This window comes from Lethenteron reissneri, chromosome 6 (genome assembly GCF_015708825.2).
Source record: "Lethenteron reissneri isolate LAM-NWPU_2019-01 chromosome 6, ASM1570882v1, whole genome shotgun sequence".
In the NCBI taxonomy this organism is placed as follows: Eukaryota; Metazoa; Chordata; class Hyperoartia; order Petromyzontiformes; family Petromyzontidae; genus Lethenteron; species Lethenteron reissneri.
Genome location: NC_083784.1, coordinates 1,856,009 through 1,875,251, shown reverse-complemented (window position 1 = coordinate 1,875,251; position 19,243 = coordinate 1,856,009). Strand labels below are relative to the sequence as shown.

Here is a 19,243-nt window from a genome sequence, read left to right as displayed (position 1 = left end):
ATTTGGTGAATAGTGGATGTTGATAATTTGCCCATTGGTTGTAAATGTGATGAGCTCCTAAGAGGTGTGGTTGTTCATGCAGAGGGCGGTATTAAACACAATTTATTAATCATCGCAGGTGAGTGGAGGTGGTGATTGCAATAATGATCACAGTGGTGACAGTGGCACAGCGACTATGCGGATCGTGGGTGTCCAGACGCCCACCAACATTTTTAGATACGGCAAAGATACAAACCGCGTAATTTTTGGAATCAATTGCTACTATTTTTTCCGGCCACGTCTTTCTCCATTGAACAAGATGACAAATGTGTATGATGACGATGCCAACTGCATTGTGCACTTCGCGGTGGCGCACAACACGGGAGGCTCTTGAGTGAATCAGTAATCCAGTGTTGGCGTAGATCTAATATTTAAAAACATTAGTGCAGTGAAACTGTGACGATGTGGAGGCGGGTTGAACTTCACAGATCCTGCCTGTTAAGTTAAACACCAATAACCAAGGGGCAACCATTCGCTGGTCAGACCATCCTCCGTCCCACCCCCCCCCCCCGTACTTGCAAACTGTGGCTACAGCCCTGGGAGGCGGTGATTTTCGTCTGATCAAATTTGCACTTTGCCCATCCCGCTCCATTTTCCGGCAGGCGTTCCGGGCGGAGATCGCTCCACTGCAGGAGGAGGTGCGCCAGGTGAATGACCTATCACGCCGGTTCCCGCCGCTCGACATCCAGCTCTCGCCCGCCAACCTGCACCGCATCGAAGACGTCAACATCCGGTGGAAACGCCTGCAGGCGAGTGTTGACGCTCGCGTCAAACGCCCCTGGATTTGCATGCCTGTATGAGTGTGTGTTTTGAGAACACTCTTTCGTACCGGGGAAGGACAATAAACTAAACACAAAAAGCAGTTCTAAAGAAATTAGTTTTCAATCGAGATTTAAAAGTGCATAGCCCCAGTGGCTTTCTAATACCGGAAGGGAGAGCGTTCCAGACGACCGCAGAAGCACATCTGAAAGCGCGCGATGCAGTTACCGCCTTGGTTCAACGGATAGCCAAAAGCCGCTGCTGCGAGGTTGACCAGAGCTCCAGTGACGGTTTATGCTCCGTGACGAGATCAGCGAGGTGTCGTCATTCATATTGTGACGAGCACTTTGCGTGCGACGAGCGCGACGTAATAATCACCTTATAATTTGGCGACGTAATAATAATGACGACGACGATCATTCGTGAGGTGAAGGTAAAACGTCCAGCCCCACCATCGCTCTCTCACGCCGCTGCTGCTGGTGGGATGAGCCTCCACTCGGGGGAGCTCAAGAGAGCGCCCTCTCGTGAATAATTTGGCCTACTCTTCCACGTTGGCCAGACCTCTTGAAAGAGGGCGGAGAGACCGGCACTTTACTCCACCACGTGCGACTTGCCGATCGGCTGAGGCAGTGGAAATTAATGGGGATGATGACGATCATTCTTGCACACATGGGTTCCTACACACATCGTTCTTGCACACATCATCAACCAGCCATGTTTGGAAGCAGCGCCATTGGTGTGAGCATTGATAAATGAGTTCAAAGGATTGCTGATAGATAAATGACCTTTATAACCAGCTTAGAGAGCCCATTGAGACCAGTAGTGGTTTACAAAGGGGAAGTGGATTTTATGCAAATGAAAGATCTGTTGTATAACATTATAGATTGAGAGAAAGTACCGTTGGTGAGCACCTATTAAGGCTGGGATGGATGCATGAGTGAGTGGTATACACAGCACCATTGCTGCTGGCCTTTGTCTTCCCAGTGTTGATGTCTACGCACCATGCCAGGTACTCATTTAGGCTTAGTTGACCTAAGGGGGAGGTCCAAAATAGGTTCAGATATAACTTGCTGTTGATGTTAGACGTGGTCCGAAATCAAACTCATTGCCAGGTCCAGAGCGGTTTATGTTAACCACACACACACACACACCAAGTTTAATCTCTGCTCTGCAGAATATTCTTTTATTTTATCCAATTATTTTGTGAATCCACCCATGGTCAAAAATACATTTTGATTGACAAGTAATGTCCTAATGCTAGGCTTCTTTTGAAACTCCTGAAACCCTATACTCATGTCATGGGCATATAATAGGATAATTGCACTATTAATGTATTGAAAAAATAAAGTAATGAGCATAACGTTTCTGCCCAGTGAGTCTCTCCCCATAGCTCCTACATTGATCTTATTCTTATTCAGTCCCATTTATACATGCGTGCCTGTGCGCGCGTGTCGTCAACCGAACAGAAGCCACGCGTGGGATACGATCATTATTTTTATGCTAAAACGTGGAAACCTTGCCCTGCTGTTATCCACGGCCAAAAACACACAGAAGCGAGCGTTTTTTTATTTCTTCTTATTCCGTGCTAACGAAATGCAATTGTGGTGTTTCAGCACGAGAAGCGGCGGTTGTAAAAAAAAAAACGCATTGACAGCGGGTGCAACCCGCCTGTGCGTCATCGTTCTATTCCACGTTATTAGAGAGTGACCCCCTGGCTTTTGTCAGTAGCAGGGCCAGCCGTTGTGAGCTTGCTGCAGCCCTCGCTCACTAAAGGAGTGCTTCATTTGCGCACCCGTGCGTGCGTGCGTGCGCTGCAATGATTTCTGTTGCCGTGTTTTTGTTTTCAGATCTCCATAGAGGAGAGACTCAAACTGCTTATCGAAGGAACGCAGGTCGAAACCACGACGCAGAGGGTCCTGTCAGGTGAGGGTGCCGCTGTGGCTAGGAGATGTTAACTACCTCGCCTGGTATGCAGGAGGTAGTGGGTTCGATCCCGATCTTGACGCTATATTTGGAGTTCACGTCTCTCTCTCTCTCTCTCTCCCGTGGTCACGTGGATTTTTCACCGGGCCTCCGGGTTTTCCCTCCACATTTAGAAACACACGTTTAGAGTATTTGGCTGCTATACATCTCCACATGATAAGCCACTTGGTTGAGCTTTCATTTGTGGTCAGGTCGCTTCTGAAAAAGAGCTGGTAAAATTAAAATAGTTTAGTTTAGAGAGCCCCCCCATAGCCATTCCCAGCTTGTGTAATGAGAAGCTCACACGGCAGCACAAGGCAGGTATCACGAGCGATTGGTTTACATGCGTGTGTCTGTGAATCCGTCCCGCGTGTAATCTGGCCGTTTATCGTTGGATCTGCACCAAGCTTGTTATGCGTGAACCGTAATGATAATGGTAGCGACTCGAATGATATACTGTTGGTGAGCTCGGTCCCTGCTCAGTCTCGGGATGATCAAGTATAGCCATTGTAGAGAAATATACTGTGCGGATGGTGGAATGAGCATTTGTGTGGGTCCTCCTTCAATCCAATCTTTTTTCCGAAATAGCTAATGTATGCTTCGTAGGGTTCCGAGTAATGGTGGGGCCATAATGGCCCCAAATGCACTCCATTTGTAATTTGTCAATTATCCCTGACCTTTGTTCATTACCATGTGGCGTCATTTGTGATTCAATGCCTCTTTAATGTGTCATCTGCCCTATCTGTAGTGACCCTGCTCAGCTTGTGGAGACACGCCGTGCATGCTATCCGATGGCGTTTTTGTAAAATGAAGCATTCCTGCAATGCAGTTTTCCCTCTTTTCAGATACAAAATTTGTAAATTAATCTGTAGATTTGATTTGCTTCTTCGGTTCTGTGGCGGTCATTTGTGCTCTCTTGTCTGGCTGGTTAAGCTGATTGGTGTTCCCCCGTAGTTCTCCGTTTAATGATGCCATGGTCGCATGGATTTTTTTCTGGGTCCTCCAGTTTTTCCCTCCACATTTAGAAACATGCGTTTAGAGTATTTGGCTGCTAAAGATTTTGACACGATGAGTGACTTTGTTGAGCTGTCATTCGTGGCCAGGTCGTTTCTGAAAAAGAGGCTGTATAGCTGAAGTGAGCCTTACCTGGTAAAATAAACATAGTTTAGTTGCATGGTTTTTAGTTTCAATAAACAACAACCATCATTTTTAGTGCATAAAGAAATACTGTACTTTATTTGGCCATGGTATGAATGTTGAACTTCTTTCGCACCGTTAGTAGCCAACCATGCTAATTGGAGTTACTAAACACAAAAATCAGTTCTAAAGAAATTAGTTTTCCATCTAGATTTAAAAGTGCATTGCTCCAGTGGCTTCCTAATGTCAGAAGGAAGAGCATTCCGGACTGCCGCACAAGCGCGTCTGAAAGTGTCACGCGATGCAGTGACCGTCTTTGCTCGATGGTTAGCCAACAGCCGCTGCTGCGAAGATAACCGGACTTCACGTGGTGGTTTATTCCCCTTGGTAGAAAGGGGAGCATTATGGTAGGGCTGGGAAGGGAGGTGGCAAGCCGGCAATAATATGCTGGTGATGATGGGCAGTGATTGTGCGGTGGTGGTGGTGAGGGAGTGGAGGTGAGGTGGTGGGAGGCTGGTGGGATAGTAATGTATCCTCTGGAATGTGGGTGGCTAGGGGAGGATGATGAGCAATCTGCCTTCCTAAGCTGTGCAGTATTTTATGAAAATAGGGCTCCTCGGGTACTGCTGAATTGCACACAATTAACATCACAGGCTTGCACCTCAAGGTCCTGCGGAGATTTCATGTCGCCTTTCCCGGAGCCTGTCATTTAATAGCCCGACATAAACCTGCTCACACTAAGAGGCCACAAAACAAACCTCGCCTGAATACAATAATTATCTATTTTTATTATTTTGCACCTCTTCACGATTGCCCAATATTTAGCGACGTGATGAGCAATTTTTGCCTGCGATTGGCGGCGAGGTTTTGCTGTTCGCCAAATATATCTGCCAACAGGTCTCGGCCTAGTCAACTGTATGAAGTCGCTATTTTGCCCATGCCTCCACCACCCACCCCCCCACCTGCCCCCACACCACTCCCTTTCCAGGTCTTACCCTGTGGGTGTAAATTTTGATTTAAAGCTATCGTGACTGCAGGGATTCATCTTCTTGGTTCTTTTGGTAAAGTCACGTAGAAGGGAAGTAATAAAATAATAAAAATAAAACATAATAAAATAAAATAATTTAATATAATTATATAATATAATAATACATTATGTTTTATTTTTATTATTTTATTACTTCCCTTCTACGTGACTTTACCGAAAGAACCAAGAAGACCTGTGGGTGTACTTACAATTTTTTTCTATCCTCTCTTCCGTTGATGTGTTGATATCCTGACGTTAATGTGTCACACACAGGGGGTGGGGGGGGCTTCTTTGTGTTCGTATTGTCCAGGGGTCGGCAACCTACGGCTCCGGAGCCGCATGCGGCTCTTTACGGGCTGCTTCTTGACGATATGTACAGTATGTACTCAGATGCATTGCGGCTCTTGAAATACTGAATTTTGTACCGAATTGGAAAGAAATGGCTCTTCTTGTTATTTTGGTTGCCGAACCCTGGTATTGTCCATTACATAGTGCTTCCCTCCGTGGTTTGTCTGGCTAAAGGGCCCGCTTGTGCCTCCTATATTTAATCCCCGGTCGTTGACCCTCGTGGACCTGTGTGTTTTTGCAGAATCTGTCCAGACTCCCTGGGAGAAGGCCGTTTCCACCACCAAAGTGCCCTACTACATCAAGTAAGTGGCGTAGTCGCTGTTTGCGGTCGTCTCTTGCAGCGGTGTAATGCTGGCCAGCTCAAACATTCCCACAATGTTGAACTCCCGACCCTTAGACTCCATTTATTGTTTGTTTGTTCATTTGTTAAGTGTGCTCCTCGCTAAGCCTCTTCGCATACAAAGATGCCAATGGGAAATGTTTGCATGCAAAATAATTAGCATTCCCTCTTCAAGAGGACACGCTGCAGATAGAGAATGGCCTATTCATGTGCAAAATGCCAAGGGGTCTTGTAACTTGCAATACCACAGTGCAGACAGTGGCTGAGCTTAACATCTATTTTCGAGAGGATAGCCCTTTGATACCTTCCCATTGACAGGATGCTCAAGAGAGGCCTCAATCCAGGTTTTTTGACGAAAACGAACGTGCCGTCCGTAAGCTTGGAGGCTGGAGTGGTGCACAATAGGCAAGAGACAGGGACGCTGCGTGCGGAGCATTTCAAATGAACGGATAGAGAGTTGACATCGCTGTGTATATGCTTCGGCCCATGTGCTCTCCGTACGTTCAGTCGTGGGAGTGTTTAAGGTAATGGCGCGCCGGAGTAAGCAGGGCAATACGGAGGCACGGCACGCATTTAAAAAATGCCGCCTCGAAAAAGATTTGCTTTTGCATTCTGCGAAGATTGCTTCTCACTATAACTTGCCTTTAAGGCATTGTCATCTTTTATTAGGCGAGCGTGAGCAAAGCTGTCTATACTCGGAGAATAATGCCTCTATTGGCATAAGCTTTTTCTTAACGGCATGTGTAGCTGGTGCAACAGCGTGCCTCACCACGGGACCCGTGTCTCATTCGCTTGGGTATTCGGGCCTTGCTGCAGTGGCTTTGCCCGATGGTCGTGCACCTTATCTCATGGTCGCGGTTCAATTTAAAGTTCACACGTGGCCAAAAATGAGCCGCCCAGTTTTTTTTTTTTTCCCGAGGGCCAATGTCAGGTGTGGTCAATACGGTTAATTGAATGATTGGTAGTTTTCCATGCGATTCACATTAGTTGTATTGAACACACCTGACATGCACCCTCAGGGAAATCCAGGCTTGCCTGGATTGTTTTTCCATACCAGCACATGTGGACTAACCGTTGAACACCACGTAAGGTTAATGAGAATCTTCAGATGCATTACCTTTTTTAATCTCGCTTACTTGGTATTTCAATGTCATTGTGAAAATTAAGTGACAGTTTTTTTCCCCTTAGCCATGTTTCTCAGAGTGAAATCTTCAGATTAATTGCAGTGAAAGTAGTGCTCAGAGGAGTGATTGCCATGGAAACAGAGATCCTGAGTTCGAATGTGACCGCATATTCTAGGTCTGCTTTGTGAATGCATTATTGCGACTTAATTGGCTGTAACCCGGTTACAGATAAAACAGTGGGGGGAAAGATAGACAAAAAGGCTTTGCCTCCCAAACATGGACTTTATTATCAAGCGTTGCTGTTCTTCTGCCTGATTGTTATCGTTTTATATATTTACTAAACAAAAAATAACACTGCAGTTGGCACAGACTTGTGTGTACTTTTAGAATCGTCTCCGCTCCCCGAGTAAAATGTTTGGTTTCCTGGGCACACGGTGTTTATGTCCCCATAATTGGGCGAGCTCATCTCAGCTCCTGTGCCATTATGGAACATGTAATAACATAATTACGAGCCAAGCTAAAATGGAATTCTCCGTAAAGCATTTCAAATTGTTCCTCGTCGGCGGACGATGTGGGGGAAATAGGGAATATGTCAGAGTGTGTAGTTAGCACAGTTGGCTACGTACGGTGCGAAAGAAGTCCAGCATACATACGTACATGGCAGAATACAGGCCAGCCACAGTCGATGTTCATAATTCTGTAACCGTAGAAGAAGTAACGCGGGGCCCTTTGGGATCTGAGAATGTATCACGTGGGAGTGGAAACCAACTCGGCACCACAAGCTTACCAAACCATTAGGAATGTAATGATTTACCCCCCCTCCCCCACACTCGTAACTGACTGAATTATTTTCGTCTCGATTTCACATTCTTATTTGTTTTGGTTGTCATTTTTTCGAGCCTACGCAGTTTTGTTCACTCATTTAAGCCTGCGTGTAACATCAGCATATTGTAAATTTAATGAAAATTATAATAAATTATTTCCGTTTTAAATCCACTGTTGGACGCATATATCGCTTTGATCATTCTTCACCATGAAGGTCGGTGTTGACTGGTCAAGAAGTGGGGGGGACGTCGAGGGGCAATGCCTATTCAGATATTATTTGGTTCTTTCGGTAAAGTCACGTATAAAGATAAAATAATACATTAAATTGAATACTAGCATACGACGTTTCGATGGCAACACCTATTAAGATGTCACCGATGCCAGCCGTAGTCCAGAATTAAACTCGGGTCATTATATTAACGGCCAATAGTGCACTAACACCAGGGTTTGGATATTATTTGCACGAATCATAAATAATTTGTGCACGCATGCACTTGATTTAACTCGTGTATTGTTGTCTGTAATTAAATTTAATTGAAGAATCGATTAATCACTGTCTGCCTATTCTCTGTGCGGGACGTTCACCTCCTGAGATAAACAAAGACACACTTTGATTTTCATTAATACTGATTTCCGTTGCCGAACAGTAGCTGTCTGATCTCTTCGGCTTGTTGCCAAGTTACAACCCGCCACTAACATCGTTTAATGTTGTGTACCTCTGCGAAAAGGGGTGAGCAAAGAGAATGTGGCCTGGATTTTCTGGAATGAATTGAAATACTCAGCTCATTTACCCATCTTCCATGGCAATAGCATCCGCCGCAATTTTTTTTTTAAGATTCATAACAGGAATCCCTTCACAGCTTCTCCTCCAGTGGCGTTCATTTAAATCCTTTATATTAAGTTCACTTGCTTGCTTGCTTGCGCGCTTACGACCGTGCAAATCTTTCGGTCTTTTTTTAACCCACTTCCCGTTATCCAATCGAGCTGACATTTTGCACACAGACTCGTTGTGCGTGACAAATAATTTTCGTGAAATTTTACACTTTTTAGGAAAAAATAAATTATATTTAATTACCAATTGCTTAATGGTGGCAGGCAATCATCTGACCCATAGGTGGCAGCCATCTCAAGCCAGAGGACGAGAGGACTCTAGCCGCCACGCATATAACGGATTTATAGTGAAAAACGTTGTTTTTACGGGTTAATTTTTTTTTTAAGATGGGCACCACAGTGGCGAGATGTTAGCTACCTCGCCTGGTATACAGGAGGTCGTGGGTTTGACCCTGACCCTGGCGCCTGCTGTGTATTTGGAGTTTGCGTGTCTCTCTCTCCCCGTGGTCGCGTGGATTTTTCTCCGGCTCCTTCGGTCTTTCCCTCTGCATTTAGAATCCACATGTATTTATCTGCTATAAATGTCCAAATGATAAACCACCTCGTTTAGCAATATACCTCAGTGGGCCTTAACTGGAAAAGTAAAAAATGGTTTAGTTTAAGATCATTCATTCGTGAATTTAGGCACCCCCACGCCTCCCCTTTGCCCCCCCCCTCCATTTCCTCCCCCCACCCCGTCTTCCCCCTCGAGGGTTATCTGAGTTCAGGAAGTCAACACCAAGGAGGCAGAGATTTTTGAAACACGTGGCATAGGTAAAACATTAAACGTTGGTAATAACCATTGTACTTCACATTGTGTCTATACTGGTGTCAGTTCCCATACATGCCCTCTGTGTATACCTGAATAATTTGCTCAGTAAATTAATTTTGATTTTAAAATATGTTTTAATAGCAACTGTCATATCGGATGCTGCCGTTATGTAACGGTTGGTACACCGGGACTGGCAACCCAGAGATCGCCTGTTCCATTCGATCTCCCGGCGCAACGTTTGAAACAGTCGGCAAGTTTATTAAATCCTCTGCCCAACCCGGCAGGATCAATGCGCACACCACAGTAAGTCGATCAGTGTGGTGGGATAAAGTGTGGGAACCCCCACCTCTTCCAAGATGTCTTACCGGCACAGAAGAGTAGGCCAATGGCCAATGCAGCGGAGCTCTCTGAGTCTTCCTCCAGTGGAGTGCCTTCCATCAACAGTGGCGAAAGCAAGGAATTACAGGGATGCACTTCAGCGCCCCCTCGTAACTTTCATCGTTGCGCGAATCCCAATTCCATTGCCAAATCTTCACTCGGAAAACTCGATGCTATCTATTCATATTGTGGACTTGAGACGCGAGGTTTCGAGTGAGTAATCTTTGTAATTTCATGTTAATTGGAGGCGAGTGGAAGCGTATTTGGGGAGATTGCAGCTGCCTCGTTCACGGCATTAGCCAAAGCAGAGTTTAATGTCATGCGTAGTTGCTTTCCTAAGCATTCGGGCACAATTGAGCATTCAATTTGCCGTGCCAACGGGAAAATTCTGCGCATTGTTGTCAATGCCCCCGATTAGCACGGTTGGCTACGTCCGGTGCGAAAGAAGATCAACAGACATGCATAGATGCCTTTTGGCATCTCGAATCATTTGTGTTAGAGTTGGGAGGCTACACACGGTGTAATGATCAGCATACGCTGGATTTCTTGCAATCCAGAAGTCGGCGATTCGGTTCAATCTGCCGGCACGGCACTGAAATCCCCCCACCCCTGCCACTGTCCACATAAAAGTGTGAATAGGCCGCGCCACATTTAGCCGATGGCGTAGGTAGTGGGGTAAAGTGTGCGTAAGACCTCTGGCCAGAATGGAAGAGTAGGCCAAAACACCCTCGAGAGAGGGCTCTCCAAAGCTCCCCCTCTTGGAGGCCCTTCCTCCAGCAGTGACGTGAGCGAGCAGTTGGCAGGCAGCAACGTTCAAATGATATGGACACCGATATATTTTAAAAAAACACAGCATTGTTACATTTACATTTGATTACCTAGTGTGAAATGGATGGAATTAAATAAAATATAAAACATTTTGATAATAGCGTCAGATAGCAATACATTTGCTTGGGTCAGGCCACGGTTATTATTTTACAAAGGATAAATATTGCTTCATATCTTAACATTACTGTCTTTCGTCGCCTTTAACAGTGGTACTTATTACGATTAATTATCAAACTATGGCTTCACGTGCCTGTCTTGCTTTTAATATGACTCTGCTTGCACGGAACAAAAAAATTGTATTGAATAATGTATGCAGAGTGAGAGTTATTGTCTAATAAATGTATACCAATTTCATGCCTCCGTGCATGATTTTGGTTCATAGAGGGGTGTGTGGCGGCTGAATGACCCACATAAAGCTTTGTGGTCTCATAAAAACCTCAGGCTCATTGCCTCAAATATTCTTCCAAGGATCCTAGTGCTGTATTTTGGGCACAGTTTAAACGATGTTTCAGGGGGCATGGGCGCGGGGGGGGGGCCCTTACCGTATTCTCCAAATTAAAATAAATCGTACATGCACCGCCTGCCGCGTTATAAGACGCCCTCAACTGTTGCTTTAAAATAATGAAAAAAAAAAAGATTCGCCTTATAATCCGGAGAGAATACAGTACCTCTCATTTTTAAATCTCTAACATAAACCCCTCTCCATAGATAATAGTTTTTCATTCGTTGAAATAAAGCAATATATAATTGCCGCCGCGAAGCTTAACGTGGATGAAATGCTTAAACCGTTCCATGTGAATAAACGAGCGGTTTCCTCCAGGAAGTAGTAAAATGATTAAATAATGGAAAGGTATAAATACCATTTACAGCACTATTGTTTTAGATACAAACCGCATTGTTTTATGCCCAAAATGTGTGGCTTATCGGCTACTTTCCAGAGGCACCTGGAAATAATTTTGCAGTTGCTTGCATTCAGATGTTTGTTTGTCTCACCATCATCAACAGCAGCCGTGGTCTATCCACTGCTGGACGAAGCCCCCCTCAGCTAGCCACCATCTCTTACGATCCTGCGGTATGATCCTCCGTCTGTCGCACTTGCAGGTGATCCCACCGCTCCGTCTCCGTGGCGCACCGACTCTCAGATCCGTTGCGTTCTTTGGCTGCTGCTCCGTCTTTGTTGTTGAGCCATCTGTCACCATTCCTTCGCGCCATGATGTGTCCTTGCACTCACCCACTTACCTTTCTTAACAAGTTTGAATGATGTCATTAGCCTGCATATATTTTGAAACCCACGTGCTCCAATTTTTGCGTCTCATTTGAATTCCAAGCACGCATCTGGTCTTCACGCTTCTTCAGTTTATTCCATTTTTGGTCGTCTATTTATAGTTTTATTTGTATGTGTGCGTTGGCCTTCCGAAGCTGTTATTTTAGTGATCCATTCCCCCAGGCGTCTTACTTCTCTCAAACAACTCAAACAGCCCCACTTACTTTAATCACAGTGTAGTGAGTGCCCTGGGTGAAAAAAATCCACACCAAAAAAAAACTCCCCCACCACCTATGGCTCCACTCACAGGAGGCACTTCTCTGGCGGTAATTACCCAAACAGCTCACCCAAGGCTGTCTTCTCAAAGAGCAAAGCGAGGACCTGAAAACGCGCAGCCGCAAGTTTGCGTGTCAAACATTGCTCACCCATTCTAGATTTGAAGCTTTCGTGACTGCAAGGATTCATACTCTTAGTTCTTTCGGTAAAGTCACGTAGGTAAAAAATTGAAATTTAAATTAATAAAAAATAAAACAATAAAATCACAACGTTTCGGAGGCAACACAAGTCTCCGTCATCAGGTGGGGCTGCTGTGACGGTCCCACCTGATGACGGAGACTCGTGACTTTACCGAAAGAACTAAGAGTATTGCTAACCCATTTTTTCGAAGGCATTCTCCACTCTGCTACACGTGCTGATATCGGGCGCTGCCAGTCGCAGTCATCAGCCTACGAACTATAAGGTCGCGTAGGTTTTCACAGTTGGGCTGTGCAGCTACCCCCAATGTGTCTTCTGGTCATCCCGCGTGTTGTGCGACATTCCACTCCACATGCTGGGAGCTGCTTCACAGCTTCTTAAGGAATTCACTCGACTCCCTGGGGTCCTTCGGGGATTCAATTGAGTTCATGGAGAACCTTCCAGCATATAGCGCGAAACGTTGGACTTCACGCCAAACAACACAATCTGAAAACCCATCTTAGAGCTGGTGTCTACTGTGTAATCTTAAAACGAAAATGTCTAGCTCGGTGAAAGTGACGATGAGATGCAATACGGACTTGTTAAATATGTAATGCTGTGTTTATAAATTCTTGACATTCCCAGATGAGTGTGTGTTGACTTGGATGGCACTTGTGGGACACCGAGTGGCACCTGAATGGGGATGCTGGGGATTGAAAGCAGCGTGCCACAATCGTGCCGTATCAAATTACCCCTTCATTTCATTTGAGCCGTGATCAAAAAGCCCAGAGGCAATGGAGTAAAAAACGAATATTTATATTGAGGTAATTCACAAATTTTCCCCCAAAGTGTCAAATCACTTTTATTCTTTAAAAACATAACAGGAGATGAGGCTCAGCCAGGAAAAATATTTTTTTTGCTTCACATTAAAACTTTATAGAATTGAATGATTTACTGCCGTAGTAAACAACCATATAGACAAACGTCGCACACTGCATATTAACTCAAACGTAGAGTTTCAATTCTCAGACGTACTTGAATTTGTGTATTTTTAAAATAATTTTCATTTGTTTACCAAGGAAAGCCTCACTTGGGTCCCATGACTCGTTTTGAGCTTTTCGAAGTAGAGAGAGATGATTGATTTTCAGATTCCAATTGAGTAATTTGCAGGCAGATTTGGCAAAGTTGGACCATGACACAGGAACACAATGGCGAGCAATTCTTCCCCAGAGATTCTGAATGTTATCTTGCGAGCGCTTTATTTGCTGATCTACGCCAAACGGGAAGCTAAAAAGTATTTATTTGCCTCTCCTCGTTGAGGATAACAGGGCAGATGCCAGCAGAATGTCAATGGCCTACTTTACAAATGACGTCATAGGATCTTTAACATCCACTGTGAATCAGACGTTGTTTTTACGAATAATACACCCACAGTAGTAATCAAGGCCGCTGCTGGATTCGAACCGCCCTCCAGTCAATCATTTGCCATTTTCATTTGAGATGCTGAGTAATTTTAAACACTACTACTGCTGCGTCAAGCTTTGTGCTGCAATGAGAAGTGTCATCTTACCACACCAAACAATAGCAACAGGAATGTATGTGTGTTCCTTTCAAGTCAACTGTGCTGATAACATTGGCAAACAATGCCCAGCCATTCTTCCCCAGAGTTTCTGAATGTTATCTTGCGAGCGCTTTATTTGCTGATCTACGCCAAACGGGAGGCTAAAACGTACTTCTTTGCCTCTTCTCCTTGAGGATAACAGGGCAGATGCCAGCAGCATGTCAAGATCGGCTTTGGTAAACAGACAGCCCATTAAAAAGAAACTTTGGCATATCTTTTCCCGAACACTGTGATTTCTATACCGCCGCTGAATCAGAATTAACATTCAAGTCAGAAATTGTACAAAGTATTCGCTGACTGCAAGGACTTTTCTCGGGATATATTTTTTAACAAAAGAACCATATTCCAGAAAGTCTTGCAAATGCGTGACAGTTTAACTGCATTTTTACCTTTATCTGACAGGTGAAATAATGAAGTTGTTAAACTTCCTTTGAGAGTCCATCTTAAAGTAATCTCACACACTCACCCACAAGTGAACACACACACATAACCTGCAGATAGTGGGGAGGGTTCAAGCAAAAGCAGGTAGAGAGTACCTGATGGTAACGTGTGTGTTTTCATCGAGGAGCGGTAATGTAGTGGTTCGTGCTCTTCACTACAAACCAAGCTACCCGAGATTGATTACAACTGAAGGCTTACATCAGTGGCGACTACCTGCACTTCTCCCAGTTCGCTGTGCAGTGTGTAAACATCAGTCACTGGGAAGACAAAGGCCGCCCCATCACACCCTCCTCATGCTAAATACTTGCCCTTGAAAGATACTCGATAATAGAACTTGCCCCAACAGTCTCAAAAGGTTATATGGAGGTGTCTTATTCATTGTCATCCTCACGTGGGGGGGAGCAGTGGTTCAGTGGTTTGCACATTGTGCTTTAAACCCAGCGACATGGGTTCATTTCGCAGTCACGGATATCATTTAGGTGGCATCTGAATCTATCCTGGGTTTCCCCTAGGTTGGGTGCAGTGTTCAGTTGAGGGCTAAGGTGAGCCGGGCGTAGCGCTCGTATCATCACCTCCGTTTGCACCGTCAGCCTTTATATTTGCTCGCTAACAGCACTAAATGGGAGTCTTTGTTTCCTCCTGCTGCATATAAATACCTAATAGGCACTGACAGCGCTCGCCCTGATCATCTGTAAGGCCAAACCACTGATTCTTGGATGATCACGCGCATATGCATTATTATTTGACAATTACCAGCCACGGATGGCGTTGGTGGCATGTGGTGGTCCCCGAACCCCCCTTGGACACATCCCCCCCGCCCCAGGTGTGGTGTGGGAACATCAGCACCGGGGAGACAAAGGTCACCCGGGGTTGGCGCTGTCCACGTCACCCCCTTCCTTATGGTGCCATTCCGGCCTTAACAGGTGCTCGCAAACAGCACTAGCCCCCAAACGGTCCGTAAGGCTACACTGAAATATGTTTGAGGTGTACCATTGGAACCTCATGTGCCAGTAAAAAATATGATAATTGGTTTTTTACCCTTCGATCTAGCAACAAAACTGACACCTTTTTTACAAGGAGTCATGTTTGCATAGACCACAATACCTGCAGTCGGAATGCAAACAAAAAACATAACTCTGATAATGTGCACTGTCCTTGAAGTTGATTGGTCCACACCCGAGACAGCTTTCCTTAGAGCCTAGTCTCACATGGGTTGGACCAGATGACGCCAAAAGGCGCCTTTTGCCAGATAGAAGGGTAAAAAAACAATTACCATGTTTGAGGTGTGTTTACGAGTACGAGGCATCTTATCGCATCTCGGTTGTTTTTTAGTTTAAAAAATAATGTAAGGTACAGAGTACGCTATAACTGCGGGGAAGCATTCGTGTAAAAAAATACCGCAACAGTGACAAGGATTATACATTATGTATGTGTGCATGCTTTATGTACACATTGCACCCCAGTGGCCTAATATGTTATTTTTCCCCACCATAAGTACATTAATCTACGAAGGCATGGGCTGACGGGGCCAAACGTGATTCAAAATCGGGGTCAGAGGGTTTTTTTGTGTTTCTTAATAAGCTGCCTTGTCTCTGAAGGAGAATCGTATTCTCTCTACCCATCCCCCCCATCCTATTCCGCTCACGGATCCCCGACATTGATTTGCCTTTTGCATTTTAATGTCGCTGTGCCGAGTCGCTCGCTCCCTCCACCACCACCGCCGCCGCTGCCCCCATGTCTTGGGCAAACAGTTGGGGACGCGCAAAGCCGTGGGATGGTGGGTGCCGTTTAACCCCCAAGAAGAACTCCTTCGTCGAGGATTTAGAACACGGGTCATTTAGCAGCGGTGCGGATCGGGGGGCCCAACTGTTGTTTTCATTGCCCCAAAAAGCTTTGTCAGGGAGTGATGATTAGAAAAAAAGAAAGCCCCCAAACAGAAATGGTCAGTGTTTGGCAGTGCGGTGCTTTTCAGATGTCTTAGCAGTTTGCCCATTTCGTTTTTGCTTACCTTTAAGATGAATCGTTCAAACAAATCAATACACAGGTTACTTGGCTGCCATTGTTGTCTGTCGAGATCTGCAAGTTTTAAATCGGAGGCCTTTCCACCCTTCTAAATGGAAATACAGGAGTGCACTTTGCTAATCGCGACAAATGGACGTGATGTGCATTTGCGAAGTCTGCCTTCGCAATGCTTGCAAGGAAGCCGGAAAATGTCGTCTTCATTTGGTTGTGCCTGCAGACTTTCCGCTTGGAAAGAAATATATTTTTCTATTGATAGATACTGCAACATTGCCCATTCTTTCTGCTTCATAACCTCCCTCTTCACACAGCAGAATCTATCGAGCTGAGCACATTACCTTCAAAGGTTAAATGAAGTGGACTAAGGTGTGCAAGAGGGTCGTAGAGCTTTATCTTTGACAAATTTTTAAACCTCCCCCGCCCGCACCACATGAGCACATCGGCAGACGAGTCCAACAGAGAGGACCGGGCTCGCTCACGCAAACACCGTGCCGATGGTTTACACGATTAAACACCAGCCGAAACCACCCCCACCCCCCAGGCCTTCCTTTTCATTGCCGAAGCCCCTCCTCAACTCCTTCGGGTTAAAGAGCCGAGGCATTCAAATAGCTAACTCAGTTGCCCCGGTTTTGGATTCTCCGCGTGAGAGCAACCGACAAACTCGGCGGACAGAAGTTTTGATCGGCGAATTTTCTGTACTCCGCCGACACAGCGATCTGACTTTACAATGAGGGATCCCAGCTTGTGGTAAGACTTTTATCTGCTGCCTGTATCGTGTGTGTGCGGCTCCGCTGGGTTTTTAAAAAAAAATATTTGCACTTGCGCGCAGGCAAAAGTGGGTTTGGTTTGTGTCGCCTGGTCCCGAGTTGAAGTCGTGCAAGATTGCCGTGAAACCTGAGTTTAATTGGTTGCAGTTTTTATACGAGAATATAAAATTGAGGTGACCAGATGGCTCAGAAGTAGTCTGAAATGCTGAGCTGGTGCCACTAAAATCATAAACTCCAGCTCTGAGGTTTAAAAATATTGGTTTGATTGTCATGTGTTATTGTCAGTGCCCCCTACAGTGTGGACCAGAATTCATGGGAAGCGATCTCAGGAGTAGTTCTGTGATATCTGCTTCCGTTGGCCATTCTCTAACATGAAACGTTGCACTGCTCCGTGAGAAGATCTGAATGGATTCCCTCGTCTAATGACATCACATCGACAGTGCAATTGCGATAAAATTACCAAAAAAAATGACAAAAGGAGAGAATGTTCAAATGAGCGCATGTCAAACATTCCCAAATTAGCAGCTTAGTGTTTATGTTTGACAAATTACATTGACGGGTTGGTGACATCGCAAGGTTAATTAAGTGTCATTCATCTGTATTTACCTACATATATCTTTGCAAAAAAAAGTTGATTGCGTTTGGTTAAAGTAAGTAAATTCCAGGCACTGCTAGCTAGATTGGAGCCTTGGCCTCTGACAGCGGGGCGTATTATGATAACCAGCTGAAAATGATGAGAATTTTTTACGAGCAATGGACAATGCTGGTGGCATTAAGATCTTCTCACTCTTCCGTTGTACTGCTTCGCTTGCATTACATACGTCCCGACTTGCCTTTGAGATGTAAATGTCAAATGCATTCGACTGATGTCACAAAAAAAAACAAAGGAAGTTTAGGTGGTCAATGGATCGTTTATTTTATTTTATTTATACGAGTTCGGGTAATGTCTCGATCAGATTAAAGTTCCAAGTTTAAAATGTAGATGTATATATTTTTTTAAGAAGAAAATATCAACTTGTTTATCCATCCGTCATTCCAACACTTTATCGATTATTACAAGTCGCTGACCCGTCCATACTGGGCATCTGTGAAAAGAGCTTCATAGCTCATCGGATTCCTCCTCCTGCAGCCTCAACAAAGTGTGTAGGTTTGCACGGTTGTGCTTCAGAGCTGTCAAGGTGATGTCGGGTTGCTCCGCGTGTCGTCAAGCACGATGTCCCATGTTTTCGTTGCACGTGCCAGGGAGCTCCTTCAGACATTGAATTCCAATTCAGGAATGAAATCGGATTTCAAGAGAGCTTCTCCTGATTCTGAAGAAGCCTCCAGCATGGGTAGCGAAACGTCGGGACATCATGGCCGAACAAACAACGACTCGATGCAATGGAACCACGTCGGAGAGAGTTGTTGAATTGAAAATAAACTTTTGCCTAGCAGTTATGAAATAACAAAATTAACGATGCATTGCACGTATAGCACTTCACTGAAATGTCATTTGTCATTCGTTAAAAGTAATTTCAACAGCGGAAAAGATTTCATCCGTTTCAGTTGTGACTCAGGAGAGAATCTTTAAATCACGCTCGGCCTTTTATTTCGCACTTCCACAAGAGGATGTCTCATGTGAAATATCCTTCAACTATTCCCTATTCAGTTCTTGCCGAATGCAAAATCGACGGTACTTTTTGTTTGTGGATTTTTGTTTGACTAGTTTTATTATCTGTGTTATTGGAATACATTTTAACATTTCTTTCATACACACGTACATACACTCATGCCAACATACTCAAGATTCTCCAAGTTCGGATGTGTGCACAGTGCTATCTACTGTAAGTGCATCAAGCGGCCATCTGCGAAGGAATCTTCTTATCTATGTTTACATCTGTCTGTGCGGCTGTGTGGTGCCTTGTTTTTCATTCACTATGCTATGAACCCCCCACAATCTTTTAGTTTGATTACCAGCCTCGGCTAACATCAGTAGAAAGTGGTATCAGAACTTTTCCTGGGCCCCTTCTATGTTAAGCTATGCTTACATGAGTGTCGGCATTGGGGATACAAAAGCAGCCGGGAGTGATGCTGACCATACCAGTAACTTCATGTACCGTGCCGCAATAACCTGGACGGCTATCTGATGGAATTGTTGTCTTTCGTACTCGCGTGGTGATATGGGTAAAATTTCAGGACATGCACTTCTATTGTATATATGTAGAACTTCTTTCGCACCGTACGTAGCCAACCATGCTAATGGGAGGTGTGGAATCCCTGAGGGTGACTA

General features: G+C 44.9%; 1 protein-coding gene across 1 annotated transcript in view; it reads left to right on the top strand.

Annotated features, from left to right (window-relative positions):
- Positions 1–19,243, top strand: part of LOC133353592 (dystrophin-like) — a 639,339-nt gene that overhangs the window by 565,569 nt on the left and 54,527 nt on the right. Inside the window, 3 exon segments of the mRNA XM_061569957.1 lie at positions 642–788; positions 2,646–2,721; positions 5,514–5,574. Of these exon segments, the coding sequence (XP_061425941.1) occupies positions 642–788; positions 2,646–2,721; positions 5,514–5,574 (284 nt within the window).